The sequence below is a fragment of the Oncorhynchus gorbuscha genome, linkage group LG19 (genome assembly GCF_021184085.1).
Source record: "Oncorhynchus gorbuscha isolate QuinsamMale2020 ecotype Even-year linkage group LG19, OgorEven_v1.0, whole genome shotgun sequence".
Taxonomy (NCBI): Eukaryota; Metazoa; Chordata; class Actinopteri; order Salmoniformes; family Salmonidae; genus Oncorhynchus; species Oncorhynchus gorbuscha.
In genome coordinates this window covers 52,555,591-52,572,901 of record NC_060191.1, presented here as the reverse complement: position 1 = coordinate 52,572,901, position 17,311 = coordinate 52,555,591, and the positions used below count along the sequence as shown (strand labels likewise).

Here is a 17,311-nt window from a genome sequence, read left to right as displayed (position 1 = left end):
GTCATCATACTAAACCATCTTTGCTTTTACTGTTGAGAGAGTCTCAGTGAACCGCTATGTTCGCAGCGTGGTATAACATGACCAGCAAGCTATTACATGTATGCTAAGGGACGTGTGTGAGCTGATGGGAGCTCTAGCACAGTAATTTGCAGCTATCTAATAGCTGACCTACTGTAGCTGTGGCAGCTGTGATACATTAGCTGTGTGACCGGGGCGTAGCTGCTGAACAGAAATCTGTCTGTGACCTTGGTCTTCCTACAGGGGGAGATGAGATGTGCTAAGAGAGAAATATCACTCTAGGGAGAGACCAGCATGCCTCACTCTGACACTTATAGTACAGACCAAACATACACACAGTGCATTCGGAAAGTATTCAGACCCCTTGACTTTCTCCACATTTTATGTTACAGCCTTATTCTAAAATGGATTAGAAATATATACAGTTGAAGTCGGAAGTTTACATACATTTATGTTAGTCATTAAAACTTCACACATTTCTTGTAAAATGTCGATTAGGACATCTACTTTGTTCATGACACAAGTAATTTTTCCAACAATTGTTTACAGACAGATTATTTCACTTAATTCACTGTTTCAAGATTCCAGTGGGTCAGAAGTTTACATACACTAAGTTGACTGTGCTTGTAAACAGTTTGGACAATTCCAGAAAATTATGTCATGGCTTTAGAAGCTTCTGATAGGCTAATTGACATAATTTGAGTCAATTGGAGGTGTACCTGTGGATGTATTTCAAGGCCTACCTTCAAACTCAGTGCCTCAAATAAATTGTAGACCTCCACAAGTCTTGTTCATCCTTGGGAGCAATTTCCAAATGCCTGAAGGTACCATGTTCATCTGTACAAACAATAGTACGCAAGTATAAACACCATAGGACCACGCAGTCATCATACCGCTCAGGAAGAAGACGCGTTCTGTCTCCTGGAGATGAATGCACTTTGGTGCGAAAAGTGCAAATCAATCAATCCAAGAACAACAGCAAGGACCTTGTGAAGATGGACAACAGGTACAAAAGTATCTATATCCATAGTAAAACGAGTCCGATATCGATGCAACCTGAAAGGCCACTGAGCAAGGAAGAAGCCACTGCTCTAAACTACCATAAAAAAGCTAGACTACGGTTTGCAACTGCACATGGGGACAAGAATAGTACTTTTTGGAGAAATGTCCTCTGGTCTGATGAAACAAAAATAGAACTGTTTGGCCATAATGACCATCATTATGTTTGAAGGAAAAAGGGGGAGGCTTACAAGCCAAAGAACACCATCCCAAACATGAAGCACAGGGGGGGGGGGGGGGGGGGCGCATCATGTTGTGGGGATGCTTTGCTGCAGGAGGGACTGGTGCACTTCACAAAATAAATGGCAGCATGAGGAGGGAAAATATGTGGCTATATTGAAGCATCTCAAGACATCAGTCAGGAAGTAAGAGCTTGGTTACAAATGGGTCTTCCAAATGGACAATGACCCCAAGCATACTTCCAAAGTTGTGACAAAATGGCTTAAGGACAACAAAGTCAAGGTATTGGAATTGCCTTCACAAAGCCCTGACCTCAAAATGTGTGGGCAGAACTGAAAACGTGTGTGCGAGCAAGGAGGCCTACAAACCTGACTCTGTTACACCAGCTCTGTCAGGAGGAATGTTCCAAAATTCACCCAATTTATTGTGGAAGGCTACCCAAAACTTTTGACCCAAGTTAAACGATTGAAAGGCAATGCTATCAAATACTAATTGAGTGTATGTAAACTTCTGAGCCACTGGGAATGTGTTGAAAGAAATAAAAGCTGAAGTAAATCATTCTCTCTCCTATTATTCTGACATTTCATATTCTTGAAATAAAGCGGTGATCCTAAGACATGGATTTTTTGCTAGGATTAAATGTCAGGTATTGTGAAAAACTGAGTTTAAATGTATTTAGCTAAGGTATATGTAAACTTCCAACTTCAACTGTATCTTTCTCATCAATCTACACACAGTACCCCATAATGACAAAGTGAAAACAGGGTTTTAGAAATGTTTGCAAAGAACTTATTTACGTAAGTATTCAGACCCTTTGCTATGAGACTTGAAATTTAGCTAAATTGAATCCTAGTTCCATTGTTCATCCTTGATGTTTCTACGACTTTGTTGGTGTCCACCTGTTGTAAATACAAAAGTTTGGTCATGATTTGGAAAGTGTGTGTGTGCGTGTGTGTGTGTGTGTGTGTGTGTGTATATATATATACACACACACACACACACACACACACACACACACACACACACACACACACACACACACACACACACACACACACACACACACACACACACACACACACACACACACACACACACACACACAAGGTCCCATAGTGACTGTGCATGTCAGAACAAAAAACAAGTCAAAGGAATTGTAAGAGTGGGGTAACATCTCACAGCAAGAACTGGCAAATCTGGTGCAGTCCACGAGGAGGAGATGCACTGCAGTACTTAATGCAGCTGGTGGCCATACCAGATACTGACTGTTACTTTTTATTTTGACCCCCCTTTGTTCAGGGATACATTATTCAATTTATGTTAGTCACATGTCTGTGGAACTTGTTCAGTTTATCTCAGCTGTTGAATCTTGCTATGTTCTTACAAATATTTACACATGTTAAGTTTGCAGAAAATAAATGCAGTTGACAATGAGAGTTTAAAATATCCTATGAAACAAATGAGTCCTTCATACAGTCTCACACATTTTTGTTTTAATATACTGTTCAATAGTTATGTCAAATCAGTAGTGATGTTTGGAACGGATGAATGGTCTCTAACGGAATTGGCTATTGTCTCCTGTCAGAGTGACAGGATTATTATTTGCTACTTTTTTGTAATCACCCACTGATATTTATTTTTTTAATTATATTTTTTTTTGCCTTTTTTTCTCCTCAATTGGGAGTTAGTCTTGTCCTATCGCTGCAACTCCCGTACGGACTCCCGTGTCAGCGTGCGTTGCGTCCTGCCCACCACAGGAGTCGCTAGAGCGCGATGGGACAACCTGGCCGGCCAAACTTTCCCCCTTACCTGGACTATGCTGGACCAATTGTGTGCCGCTTCATGGGTCTCCTGGTCGCACCTGGCGCGACACAGCCTGGGATTGAACCAGGATCTGTACTGGCGCAGCTAGCAATGCAGTGATTTAGACCGCTGTGCCACTCTGGATGCCCACCCACTGATATTTGTATAGGTGATTTCATTCTTGAGTGAAAACTAAAGGGAGACTGGAGAAAGTGGAACTTTTTTAACTTTTCAATACTGAAGGGGAGAGTGAGGGAGACAATAGCTTTACTGTTTTACTTTTAAACTCAAAACCATTGTTTTCAATATTGTAAAACAGTTTTTTAACTGGTGGTTACGGGGAAGCAAGATTCGCTTGTGTGATGTGTATGATCGGAGGCGGAACCAGAGTGGAGCCTGCCTGCCTGTCCACACTCACCGCTTGCTGCTGTAGCGAGTCCTTCCATTGCTAGAGAACAGAACTGTCGCTGCTCTGCGCACCCATTGTTGCTTATCATAGTAGCCTATCCAGTCAAAGTGCAAATACAAGTCACGGGACGGAGAGTTAGAGCCACCAATGGTCGAGTCACAAGTCCTGGACCGAATTACTACAACATTGCTTAATTGTTACCCAGAAATGATTTGCTATTGAGATAAAAACAGCTGCATTGGACCTTAAACAGCCGTCATGATATAATTTATGTGCTGACTTCACACAGAGAGGAAGTGGGCTGACAGATTAGAGGGAGTGTCATAACATTATCCCTGTGGTGGGTCTCATAACTCATATGCTTGTTCTAGAACACACACAGGACCATCAGGAATATGACAGATCAGGTCTCAGACCGAATGGCAACATGAGGACAGCAGCCTCTGAAACACATACAGCGTACTGGGCTGATTCTGCCCAAGATTACTTCCATTCTCTCCAGAAGCACACTTTTGAAATGGAGATGCCTGGGTTGTCTATGTTCTCCTGCACCTCTCAGTGTTACATATGTGTGTGTGCTAACTGCTCTGGTTTAGCCTATATAATGTAGAGCTCTTTTGTCACGAGAGGATGACGAAAGATAGAGGGAGAGTGGGAGGGAGATTGAAATGGGGAGTGGGAGGGAGATTGAGGAAGGGATGGGAGGGACAGAGGGAGAGAGAAACAGCGGGATGCTTTCCCTACTTCTATTCTCTGCTCTTGTGGTCTAATTGAACAGTGAAAACATGTTGTGGTTCCACCTTGCGGAGAAGGACAGGCTAAAGGGGATTTAACCTCCGGGACAGATGAAAGCAACCAGCATCTGTGGTAGGCAGCTATGGGTTCAGCTCAGTGACTTCTATCTGGAGACACAGGACTGCAGTTGAACGCTGTCTGGGAGACATCCAGCTGTGTTGTAACCTGACTTAATAGCTGACGACCTGTTAAGAGCCTGCACTGGCAGGTACCAGTATGCAATTGTCTTCATTTCTGTCTCTGGGTCCAGATGTGTGTATTAATAGTTAATGACTGCAGTCTTGTTTCTATTTAGGGATTTGTGCTGTGCCGTGTGAGGTTGTCAGTATTAGTTGCTTGGCTAAAATGCGTTGGTAAAAAGAGTTGGGGGATGGAAAGAGCTTAAACAGAAGTAAGACATGCACTACATTTACTCAGTTTAGTTTTCAGTGTTACATGACTCTGCTCCATGTGACTGTGTTTCTGTCCAGACATCTTCTTGACATATTGTTAATCATCATTGATTCATGTTTGTTGTCTTATCATGCTAACAGTCCATCTTTCCATCCACATGACCATAGTTAATGTTATTTTTTAATTCACTCATTGACTCATGCTTATTTTTTTTTAATCCTCTCTGTATCGCTATGTGTATGATTTACCATACGCTGTGGTTTACCATGTTACTGAGCAATGATGGGTAACTAGGTCATATTGTGTTGAGTATCTAGATTAGTTATAAATAACCAAAACCTCCCCAGCCTCGCAGCACTTTGAAGTTTTGCCTGTATTTGATATCAATTTATTCCCCTAACTATTCCTGAGGCTTTGATCTCCTCTTGGTATAGGATGTTATGGAGTTCTATGGGAGGGATGGAGGGAATTTGACAAGGATTTTTGGTACATTTCAATAGCCTCTCAAACGCTGAAGGGGTTTTCAATTGCTTATGCATTATTCATATACTGCTTATATTTTGGCCACATTCACACTTTCTTAACCTCCCAAGAGTTCTTTCCTTATTGAGTATGAAGTCAGCAACTCTCAAGACCAAAGGACCTCCTACAACCCATTTATTTAAGGGGCCTCTGTTTTTTTTTTTTGTTAAGACCATGATAGTACATAATAAAAACAAAAACAATCTAGATGTTTCCCTTCATGACAAACCATACCCATTTCTTACAATGGTAGTATTACCCAGTTTGGTTTACTGTCCATTATTGATAGTTTGGAGAGTTGGCTAAGTGACCGGACATGATATATGTTCTACTTTCACAGTAGTTCAGTTACAGAAAGAGGTTGCTGTATTAAACTCCTACATTATTTAGAGTGTGGTGTCCCCCACTATTTTAATCTCTCTGTACCCATTCCCCTGCAGCTGTCCTTTGCAGAGGAGCAAACTGAGGGGCAGAAGGCTTGTCTGGACTCCAAGGAGCCACTCTTCCTGGTTCAGATCTGCTGCCAGGTATAATGGAGCTTGAGGGCTAGGCCCAAGTTTCTGACCCATAGAAAAATCTGGAACATTTAACTGAAGCATGATATTCATATCTAAGAGGGTAAGATAATCCAGTGCTTCTCAACCCTTTCCTCAGGGACCCCCAGACATTTAACAAATGTTGTTGTAGCCCTGAACTAGCACAACTGATTCAAGTAGTCATGGGCTTGACCATTAGTTAACAAGTGCAATCAGGTGTGCTAGCTCTGGACTAGATCAAATACATGGAATGTTTGGGGGTCCAGGAGGAGAGGTTTGAGACAGGCTGATGCCTTTGTGTACAGTATCTTTGTCCTAGACGCCTTCAATGTTTTTCTCCAGTCTGGTCTCATTTCAGGCTCACTCTTGTCTCTGTGCCTCAGAGTCGGAGCTGGTTGGTGAAGCGCTCCTATGAAGACTTCCGTGTGCTAGACAAACACCTCCACCTTTGTATCTATGACCGACACTTCTCCAAACTCAATGAGCTGCCTCGCTTTGACTATCTGAAGGACACAGTAGAGGTAGGAGTCAGTCAACAGGACTAACTGGGAATATTTTTACTATCTGCTGTGATTGAGACCATCTGTATCCCAAATGACACCCCATTCCCTAAGTAGTGTGCTACGTTTGACCTGTGCGAAGGAAACTGGTCTAAACTAGTGGACTACAAAGAGAATAGGGTGCCATTAGAGACACTTACACAGCCACAGTTACATTACATTATATCTCCCCTGGCTTTGCATTCAACCTAACTCATTGCTGCTGATTCTATTCTCCGTAGGAAATAACCAAGATGTTGGCAGCCTACCTGTCCCATCTCTCAGCCATCGCTGATAACAAGATCAACTGTGGTCCAGTGCTGACATGGATGGAGGTGAGCTACTCATGTTTCTCTTACTCACTCCTCAGATCAACAGGACAACTTGTTTATTCAATTAGACTTCATGCACAATTAAATGTTCCATTCTAGTAATTGATATGATATCTATGCTGAACTCCATAATGTTGCGTATTTTGTAGACTTTGTCAACCTGTGTTTTTGTCTCTCAGATTGATAACAAGGGCAACCGCATGCTGGTAGCTGAGGAGTCCTCCATCAATGTTCCTGCCATCGCCGCGGCCCACGTCATCAAACGCTACATTGCCCAGGCCACAGACGAGCTGACCTTTGAGGTGACCCCTCTGTGCATCTTGTCATTGGACAGGAAAGGGGAGGGGTTTAGGGAACAGTGGGGAGATATGGGGATATATTCTGCCATGGTTGTGAATTTTAAACCCACGCAAACTGCTATACTCTCATTTGTCTTTTCTGTGTTGACCCTGTTCTAGGTAGGGGACATTGTGTCAGTCATTGACATGCCTCCTAAAGAGGACACTGGCTGGTGGAGAGGGAAACATGGTTTTCAGGTAAAACACCTCAAATAAGTCTGACTCAAACCGTTTTGTCTGTCCCTTCATACTAGTGATCCGTTTTCTGCATCCCACTCCCTACTGTATATGGAGGTTACTATCACTTACTCTTCCTTAGATCATATCTGGTGCATTATAGAGCGCAGGAGAGTGTTACTATTTCTCCTTCTGTTTATCTCTGTGCAGGTTGGCTTCTTCCCCTGTGACTGTGTGGAGCTGATCAGTGATAGGATTCCCACCTGTGTGTCCAGCTCTGTGCCAAAACCAGGTACTGTGACCTGTTTTACATCAACAGTAACTCTGTCTTCCCTCTTCCCTATGATTTAATGTATAGCTGACTGGAGTTGAATCTTAAAATATGTACTGAAAAAATGAGGTGAGTCTGGCGTGTGTGTAACGGCGTTGTATTGGTTGACTCTTTGGGAATAAGTGTTTTTATTCTTCCTTTCAAGTGTTATCCACTGGAATTCAAATGCACATCTATTGTATGTTTTTATTTACAACCCAAAAACAAAATGTATATTCATTCAGTGTGTCCATCAGTGTGCAAGAAGCATGGGAAGCTGGTGACATTCCTGAGGAGCTTCATGAAGTCCCGTCCACCCCCCCAGAAGCTGAGGCAGCGTGGGATCCTCAGGGAGAGGGTGTTTGGCTGTGACCTGGGGGAACACCTCCTCAACTCAGAACATGATGGTCAGTCTCCCAGCAGCCTTTTTCTCTCTATAGTTAGCACTGTATAGAGAAAGGTAGTCTTCTCGGTCTTTGTTGTTAAAATCTCCTGGATGTTACTTTGTTGACGGCCCTTTCTCCTCTCCTTTCTCCTCTCCTTTCTCCTCTCCTTTCTCCTCTCCTTTCTCCAGTCCCCCAGGTGATAAAATGCTGTACTGAGTTCATTGAGAGACATGGTGTCGTGGACGGGATGTACAGACTCTCTGGGATCTCCTCCAACATCCAGAAACTGAGGTAAGTCCTTGCTTCACTTTTTAACATCAAATAATGTACAACATCCTGGAAAACAATGAAGAAATTCAAACATCATGTCAGTACTGCTTACAGACGTATACAGTGTTAATTGTATGTGATGGTCTGATGTTGAGTGTTAACCAGTGTCTTCTCTCATCTGTTTCCCCAGACATGAGTTTGACTCGGAGGAGATCCCAGACCTCAGTAGAGATGTTTTCAAACTGGATATCCACTCCGTAGGGTCCCTCTGTAAACTGTACTTTAGAGAGCTGCCCAACCCTCTGCTCACCTACCAGCTCTATGAGAGATTCTCAGTAAGGAGCAGAACACTGAACTGACATAGAGGGGAAAGGTGGACGCTGATTGGGGAATAGATGAATAATATAGTCATCTTGGAATAAACCAAGGGAGATACCGTACTAACAAATAAGCTTGTCTTTCCCATTTCAAAATATGTGAAATAGAAAGGTCTTATCACTGAAATGAACTTAAAATTCTTCATCAGAAATCTCCTCGTAGCACGGTGGGGTGTATTGAAGATAAACGTAAAGGGGGGAACGACAGTAAAGGACAGAAAGCTCCTGCTGGCCTAGTGATCAGGCTCTCTCTGTGTGGAATTCTGGTGTTCCCTCCCTCCACAGGAGGCTGTGTCTGCAGCTACTGATGAGGAGAGGCTGGTGAAGATCCACAACGTCATCCAGCAGCTTCCTCCTCCTCACTACAGGTCAGTGGGAGAGGAGTTCACAGCACACCCTAGTGGCTCCTGCAATGCGGCATCTTCTATATTCACTACAGTAGTGGATAAAGTCACCACTGAACTGTAGGTGCTTAGGCGCCATCTGTTGGCTAAAAGAGAGCATTGAAGCCACAGTCTTGGCTTTGTAGGCTGACAGTAAAGAAGGGTGTATTGCACATGTCTGTGTTCTACCTGATCTGTAATAGTCCCTGGTCTGCACTGCAGGACTCTGGAATTCCTCATGAGACATTTGTCCCAACTAGCCACCTTCAGCCCTATTACCAACATGCACACCAAGAACCTGGCCATCGTCTGGGCTCCAAACTTGCTCAGGTATATTGAAACATTCCAACCACCAACACTGTCATTAGTATTAACTGCGATTTATAAACTGGGTGGTTGGAGCCCTGAATGTTGGTTGTCTGAAAGCCGTGGTATATCAGACCATATACCACGGGTATGACAAATCATTTATTTTTACTGCTCTATTCACGTTGGTAACCAGTTTATTATAGCAATAAGGCACCTAAGGGTTTGTGGTATATGACCAATATACCACTGCTAAGAACAGCCCTTAGCCGTGCCGTATTGCTTAAATGTACACTGTTGTTTTGTAACTGGCTATGACTGGCAATGCTGTTGATTAGGACATAACTGTGTTTCAGGTCCAAGCAGATTGAGTCGGCCTGTTTTAGTGGAACCGCAGCCTTTATGGAAGTGCGTATCCAGTCAGTGGTGGTGGAGTTCATACTGAACAATACAGAGTCACTCTTCAGCAGCAAGGTCAACGCCCACAAACGGGAGAGCACAGGTACAGCATTACCCTGGCTTAGGCAGTCATTATGGGGACATTATGGGAACTTCAAAAACATTTCTCTCTCTGCTCCCAGGTACCAGTACCCTATCCAGGCCCAAGTCTCTGCTAGTGTGCTCTCCCTCCACTAAGCTCCTATCTCTGGACGAAGCCCAGGCCCGTACCCAGGCCCAGTTGGGCTCCCCTGTTCCTACCCCCGTTCTGTCCCACAGCGAGTACATCGAGGTGGGGGAGGGACCCGGGGCACTTATGGGCAAGTTCCACACAGTCATCGCGCTCCCCACTGAGAGGTAGGTTGTTGGTGCTTCTAGAAACTAATAGCCTACAATACATTGTAGTTTTATAAACCATATAAACTCATAAAAAAATAATAATCCTGTCAGTCTGACAGGAGACAATAGCCAAATCCGTTAGAGACCATTCATCCGTTCCAAACATCACTACTGATTTGACATAACTATTGAACAGTATATTAAAACAAAATGTGTGTGACCGTATGAAGGATGTATTTGTTTCATAGGCTGTTGTAAACTCAGCAAATAATGAAGCGTCCTCTCAATGTCAACTGCGTTTATTTTCAGCAAATTTAAGATGTGTAAATATTTGTATGAACATAACAAGATTCAACAACTGAGACATAAACTGAACAAATTCCACAGACATGTGACTAACATAAATTGAATAATCTGTCCCTGAACAAAGGGGGGTCAAAATCAAAAGTAACAGTCTGTATATGGTGTGGCCACCAGCTGCATTAAGTACTGCAGTGCATCTCCTCCTCATGTACTGCACCAGATTTGCCCGTTCTTGCTGTGAGATATTACCCCACTCTTCCACCAAGGCACCTGCAAGTTCCCAGACATTTTCAAGGGAATGGCCCTAGCCCCCTCCCTCCGATCAAACAGGTCCCAGACGTGCTCAATGGAATCGAGATCCGGGCTCTTCACTGGCCTTGGCAGAACACTGTCATTCTTGTCTTGCAGGAAATCACACACCGAACGAGCAGTATGGCTGGTGGCATTGTTATGCTGGAGGGGCATGTCAGGAGCCTGCAGGAAGGGTACCACATGGGGGAGGAGGACGTCTTCCCTGTAACGCATAGCGCTGAGATTGCCTGCAATGACAAGAAGCTCAGTCCGATGATGCTGTAACACACAGCCCCACGGACCCTCCACCTCCAAATCGATCCCGCTCCAGAGTACAGGCCTCAGTGTAATGCTCATTCCTTCGACGATAAACACGAATCCGACCATCACCCCTGGTGAGACAAAAGCGCAACTCGTCAGTGGAGAGCAGTGGAGAGCATTTTTTGCCAGTCCTGTCTGGTTCAGCGACGGTGGGTTTGTACCCATAGGCAACATTGTTGCCGGTGATGTCTGGTGAGGACCTGCCTTACAACAGGCCTACAAGCCCTCAGTCCAGCCTCTCTCAGCCTATTGCGGACAGTCTGAGCACTGATGGAGGGATTGTGTGTTCCTGGTGTAACTCGGACAGTTGTTGTTGCCATCCTGTACCTGTCCTGCAGGTGTGATGTTCGGCTGTACCGATCAGGTGTTGTTACACGTGGTCTGCCACTGCGAGGACGATCAGCTGCCCGTTCTGTCTCCGTGTAGCGCCGTCTTAGGTATCTCACAGTACGGATAGTGCAATGTATTGCCCTAGCCACATCTGCAGTCCTCATACTTCCTTGCAGCATGCCTAAGGCACGTTCACGCAGATGAGCAGGGACCCTGGGCATATTTCTTTTGGTGTTTTTCAGAGTCAGTAGAAAGGCATCTTTAGTGTCCTAAGTTTTCATAACTGTGACTTTAATTGCCTACCGTCTGTAAGCTGTTAGTGTCTTAATGACGGTTCCACAGGTGCATGTTCATTAATTGTTTTTGATTCATTGAACAAGCATGGGAAACCTTGTGTAAACCCTTTACAATGAAGATCTGTGAAATTATTTGGATTTTTACTAATTATCTTTGAAAGACAGGGTCCTGAAAAAGGGATGTTTCTTTTTTTGCTGAGTTTGTCTTTGACACCCTGTACAGTCCACTGTTTTCACTGGGGATGTTGTGTTGTGTTATAGTAAGAGGGCTCCTGGGAAGGTGAAAAAGTCCCCAGTGGGAAGCTGGCGTTCATTCTTCCACCTGGGCAAATCATCCTCCATGACCTCCAAACGCAAGCTGAAGCGTCACCCCAGCGAACCCAATGAGATCAAGAGCATCGCGCTGCCAGGTCAGGCCTTAACCAGCACTACACTGTCACCATCCAGGACTGTACACAACCATAAGAACAGTCTTCAAAGCCATCTTATAAAATACCTCCAGTCATGTCTCTGTGGTTAAATGTATGGCTGTTTATTCCACTTGGGTGATGTGATGAAGTCATGTTTTTTTCAAAAAGAAGTCTATTTCAACTTCAGTTTGTACTTCCATATTATTCAGGTGGTAGAGGTGATAGTGGGACACTGCGCTCCACCAAAAGTGAAGAATCTCTCACCTCTTTGCACAATTTGGAAAGTAAATATGCTCCGTCATACTTTCAATCCTGTCAGTACCTGTTTTTCATACTATGCGATAAACTAATTTAGATGGATAATTTGTTACATTTATTTTTATGTCTAATGTTGAAGTCTGCCACTGAATGGTAATGCATACTGTCTGTCTGCCATAGGGGAGCCCCAGATGTACCGCCTCCCTAGACCACACTCTACCAGCGATGCCCTCTCCACCGCATTCAGGGATGACCTGTGTGATGCTAGGGTCAAAGTTGACCACTACAATAACCAGGTCAAGGAGGTCCATAGTGGTGCTGATGGTCCAGCCTTTGACACAGCTGGCGTGTTCCCTCCACATCAGGAGGACGACCTTGACCTCTGTCTTCCAGCCCCTGGCATGGCCTTTCTGGACTTTGACCCCATGTCCTTCCAGTGCAGCCCAGTGAGCCCACCAAAAGCTAAATCCGCTCCTCAACGCAAAGCAAGCATCAACTGTAGGAAGCATGTCAGGGGTTCCAGTGAATCAAAGCCCATCTCCTCATCCGTCAATAAAGTCCTCAGTGACTCCCAGTCCCCTGACATCAGCCCAGTCCATAGGAAAAGAGGGGAGAAAAATAAAGTGGCTCGGGTCATTTCCCCTGTGGTCGAAACAGATGTGCACACTGTGTGTGTGTCTGCCCCACACTGTGTCTCAGATACCCAGGGGGGTGAATCCTCCTCCCCTCCACCTCTGGATCTGTGTGAGGCCCAACTAGTGAGTGAGGAGGGGAGTGAGGCTAGGGCACCCTGCCGGCCCCCCAGCCCACCAAGCTTCACCTCAACTGTCACAGACAGCCTGGCTTCACAAAACCCTCCGGATGCAGGTCAGTGGCACATTAAAAATAAATTCAATTTTAGTTCATTTTTTCATTCGGTTAAGAACAAATTCTTATTTACAATGACTGCCTAACAAAAGGAGGCCTGCGGGACGGGGGCTGGGATATAAAAAAAGACAATGCATCACGACAAGAGACAACATTACATAAAGAGACCTGAGACAACATTACATAAAGAGACCTAAGACAACAACATAGCAAGGCAGCAACATATGACAGCACAACATGTTAGCAGCACAAAACATGGTACACACATTATTGGGCACAGACAACTGCACAAAGGGCAAGAAGGTAGAGACAACAATACAAAGCAGCCATAACTGTAAGTAAGAGTGTCCATGATTGAGTCTTTGTAAAGCCTTTTTCAATCGACAGTATCATTAATGTGCAACAATGTTTAACATGCATATGTACAGTTATTAATGCGTTTCCTTAATCACTTAAGTTCTTATGGTATTATTCTATGTGTTGTCCCCTCATGTCTGATCACAGCGTTGTTTGTCCTGTCATACTGTAGCAGCATTGTTTGTCTTATGCCTCCCCAGGAACAGATGGGCTTGTGAATTCAGTGTCTGTCCTCCCTCCTCACCCTCCATTGACAAGTGCTGCCCGCAGGCTGGCCCTGGCCCTGGCTGAGTCTGCCCAGAAGGCCACTCTGACCTCCCAGAGGAGGGGCACCCAGCCCCCCTACCCTCTCCAGAGACAGAACACCCCCCACCCCCTGGACATACCCCCACGACCCTCTGTTCTCCACCTCCAACCCTGCTCTCAGGATTACGGTGACCTCAAGGTCTCTTCTCCAGCCACCCTCTTACCCATGGCTGGCACACCAGTTGAGAGTCCTTGTGACCGTTTCCCTGGCTATGAGAGAAAACAGGCCCCTGAAGGACAAGTGGCCATGAGTAACTTCACTCCCACTGTCAGTTCCTTAGAGGCTGGAGCTCTACTGCTGGGCAGCACAGAGGTGAGGGACCAGAGGGAAGGGAGAGACCGGCCCCTGGGAGCTGTAAAGACTGTACATCTTCAGACTGTGTCCTCCTCGTATCTCAGTGGTGGGGCCTCCCCTCCCATTCAATCAGTCTGCTCCATTCAGAGCCCGTTAGCTGCTGCTGTCCTTGCTAACACTGACTCAGTCAATGCCTATAACTATCAGACTGTTCTTGCTGAGGCGTCCATGCCAGGGTCTGTGGGGGAGATCCCTCCACATCGTCCTCTGCCGTCCTTAGTCAATCAGTACAGCTCTGATGGAGAGAGAGCTATGAGGGAGGCTGAAGATGTGTACAGACATCATCGGGTCAATCCAGCAGGACAGGTATCTGGACCTCCTCGGCCTGACTATTTCCTTCCCCACCAGGCAGGCCCCAAGAGCATGTACAAACCCATGTCTGACAGCTGCTACAATACTTTAGGCCTCCGGAATTACCCCTCTAACTCCCCCCAGTACAGTGGTCAACCCCAACCCAGAGAAGAGTACAGCTCCAGTGGCCACCACAGATCCAGGGGACAATGGCAGAGGACTGAGGATAGAGCCCTGGGCTACCCCGGCATCCGCAGGGCACGCTCCTTCCATGCCCAGCAACCTATTCGTATTGAACTGGCAGACACCCTGTTCTACGTCCAACGTCCAGCTGTCCAGGAAAAGGAGTACAAAAGGCTAGTCCAGTCAGATGTCCAACCTCTGCAGCCGTACTTTGAGAATGGCTGTGTTCAGTACCGCTACAGTCCCTATTCAGACACAGCGCCTCTAGAGGAGTCTTACTACTATGTGGACCCTTACAGGACGAGCCGCATCCGACACAGTCAGTCATACACCATGCGCTCTACCAAGGATTGTGGACATCCTGGTTACCACTACCGTCCCTCACACAACATCCCACCCGCAAAAAGAGAACTCTTCTTAGAGAGCAGGGATCCAGAGCGAGTCATTTACAAGTCCTGGGACCACCCAGAGGGTTGTGACAGACCCATCTATCAGCCAATCAGGCAAGAGAATAGAGCCAGGCAGAGGCCCCAGGGCCCTATCATGTCTCCTTATCAGAACCTGAATCCTCCCCTCCCACAGAGTGACATCAGGGGCAGAGATATCAGTCACACCAGAAGCAGGTCAGACCCAGGTAATGCCTGGCTGCTGGCCACCGACAGAGTGGACAGCCAACGTGAAGTACCTGCCATGTCTCCAATCTCGCCTGGTCAGCAGCTTTCAGACCCTAGTGATTACATCAGGCACCAGAGTGTTCATTGGCCAGGAGAGGAGCCAGTCCCTCCCAGGAGAGAGAGCGTCTCCAGGAGAACCCAGCCCAAGCAGGGCACCCCCCAACGATATCAGCCACAGCATTGCAACGTCCCCATGCTCCTAGATGCTAAGAGCGTGGAGCAGGGTGAGGGTGGTCATAGTAGAGGTTGTGACAAGGACAAGGTAATTATGGGCAATGCTGCTAACAGCTACTCTGCCCGATTAAAACCAAGCATCCCCAGGAGACCACGATCACAGAGCATCAAAGAGCCTCGTTACTACCACCATGTCAAATCACCTGTGGAACCAGATCACCCTGGATCCTTCTCCACTCAGCCCCACAGGAGAACTCAGAGCACCAAGGCCATGCCCTCTCATTATAATAACCTGGAGGGGTACTACCCAGCTCCCAAGACCAAACCCTCAGGATCTGGTAAGGCCATGCCAGGGCCGTTCCCTGGCCACGGATGCATGCCCCCACACAGCCACAGACTGCTGTCACATGGCCTAGGGGGCCACGGGGCCTTTCTGCAGACAGGCCTCAGGCCGGAAGCTGGAGTCTATGCTGAGTGATTCAGTCCTCAAATCACACCAGCAGCTAAAAGAGGCCAGCTTGGCATACATCTCCAACTCAACAGATTAATGTTGTTTATAAAAATGTAAGAAATTCATAGACAAATCCCTTCAAACTGTTTTTAAGAATGTTGAATTGACACGAATGGGTGGGTCATACAGTTGGTAACATGTAGATAGCAAAGAAAGAGGGAAATTATTTTCTCATAAACTAAGAGGTGAGATTTTGAAAGCTTGTTTTAGGAAATTGTTTATGAAGTTGTTGTACAATTTTCATTTAATGTCCGTGAGATAATATTGTCCAACAAACAGAAAATGCCATTTGAAATGTCTGCCAAATATTGTTAATCTTATGAGCAATAATAATCTAAGATATGTCTTACTGGGCCTACTGCCAGCGTGATATTGTTTGCCTAGGTCATTTATGCCCTAACTGAAGAAACACACACTTTTTACGAATTCTAGCATCTGAGAACCATGTATAGATCCTTGACTTTTTATGGTTTGCAATTTCACTGATTCTTCACTGAAGGTGTTTGGTAACATTGGCACTTGTGGTGTTATTTAGTTCCGACAATAATGGAAGACACTGAGGACATTTCTTCACCTACACGTCTCCCACCTTCACACAACAAGACACTCAGACATGGAAAGATTAAGGAGCATGGAGGATTGTGACCACAGTTGGGGTCCATCTAATGTCATGTTACCAGGATAAATAACTTCCAAACACGTATGTGTGCTGCAGATGTGAAAGAAGTGTACAGAATGTCAATGCACTCTTCACATTAACAGGAAGCTATGAGGTTGTATTATGAGGACATTCCATATTTAATGGTATGTTATGTTTTATCTGTTGCTTTACTCTATTGTTATAGTTTTTTATTCATTAACAATGTTATTTAAAACCACCCTCTGTAAATGAGATATTGCTAAGACATTTTCTTTTCTTCCGTGAGATAATCTAAATAAAATTCTAAAACATACTATGACATTGTGGCTGGGTTTATTTGATACTTTGTTAATGGGAATGCACATCTGATTAAGTAATTGCTTGGAGCAACAATGCATACTCACTGGGCCTTGCATTTGCTACCGTGGAGATTCCGAAGTGTAAGCATTAGACTGCAGAGGGCACTGCAGTATTGCAGAAAAAGTGGTTCCCCAATAATGTCTCTGAATCTTTAGTGAGGATGGGAACTCATATTTTCTTTATGAATCCATTTTTGTCCTAAAGTCTCTCTCATTCCTTAGATGTGTAGTGTATTACTACACACACACAACAGTGACTGTAGTTGTTTCCCAATAGTATCTCATTAGCATAGACAAATCTGACAACTTCCGAAAATCTAGTATTTTTGTTCATGCATCCTCTCCCCTTGATCTGTCATCCATATCCAAGGAAACTGCCAGTGCAAATTTAGGAACAAATCATTCAGGATAATTTATCTGGAGCCTGCCGAGCAAATTGGGAAAATTCCCAGAACATTAGCTAACATTCCAATTA

General features: G+C 45.1%; 1 protein-coding gene across 4 annotated transcripts in view; it reads left to right on the top strand.

Annotated features, from left to right (window-relative positions):
- LOC124005975 (rho GTPase-activating protein 32-like) overlaps positions 1 to 16,790 on the top strand; it is a 39,868-nt gene extending 23,078 nt beyond the window's left edge. The window contains exons 1-18 of one of the 4 annotated variants that reach the window (XM_046315623.1): positions 4,220 to 4,472; positions 5,620 to 5,706; positions 6,099 to 6,236; positions 6,497 to 6,589; positions 6,766 to 6,888; positions 7,045 to 7,122; positions 7,312 to 7,393; positions 7,657 to 7,818; positions 7,986 to 8,088; positions 8,258 to 8,402; positions 8,730 to 8,812; positions 9,050 to 9,157; positions 9,490 to 9,635; positions 9,715 to 9,928; positions 11,713 to 11,861; positions 12,071 to 12,145; positions 12,300 to 12,986; positions 13,544 to 16,790. In XM_046315623.1, the coding sequence (XP_046171579.1) occupies positions 6,509 to 6,589; positions 6,766 to 6,888; positions 7,045 to 7,122; positions 7,312 to 7,393; positions 7,657 to 7,818; positions 7,986 to 8,088; positions 8,258 to 8,402; positions 8,730 to 8,812; positions 9,050 to 9,157; positions 9,490 to 9,635; positions 9,715 to 9,928; positions 11,713 to 11,861; positions 12,071 to 12,145; positions 12,300 to 12,986; positions 13,544 to 15,804 (4,497 nt within the window). In that variant the 5' untranslated portion in view covers positions 4,220 to 4,472; positions 5,620 to 5,706; positions 6,099 to 6,236; positions 6,497 to 6,508 and the 3' untranslated portion in view covers positions 15,805 to 16,790. Of the gene's footprint in view, positions 1 to 4,219; positions 4,473 to 5,619; positions 5,707 to 6,098; positions 6,237 to 6,496; positions 6,590 to 6,765; positions 6,889 to 7,044; positions 7,123 to 7,311; positions 7,394 to 7,656; positions 7,819 to 7,985; positions 8,089 to 8,257; positions 8,403 to 8,729; positions 8,813 to 9,049; positions 9,158 to 9,489; positions 9,636 to 9,714; positions 9,929 to 11,712; positions 11,862 to 12,070; positions 12,146 to 12,299; positions 12,987 to 13,490 lie in introns of those variants that run through there. The other 3 variants (XM_046315622.1, XM_046315621.1, XM_046315624.1) reach the window with 3 other exon arrangements.
- Positions 16,791 to 17,311: the final 521 nt, after the last annotated feature.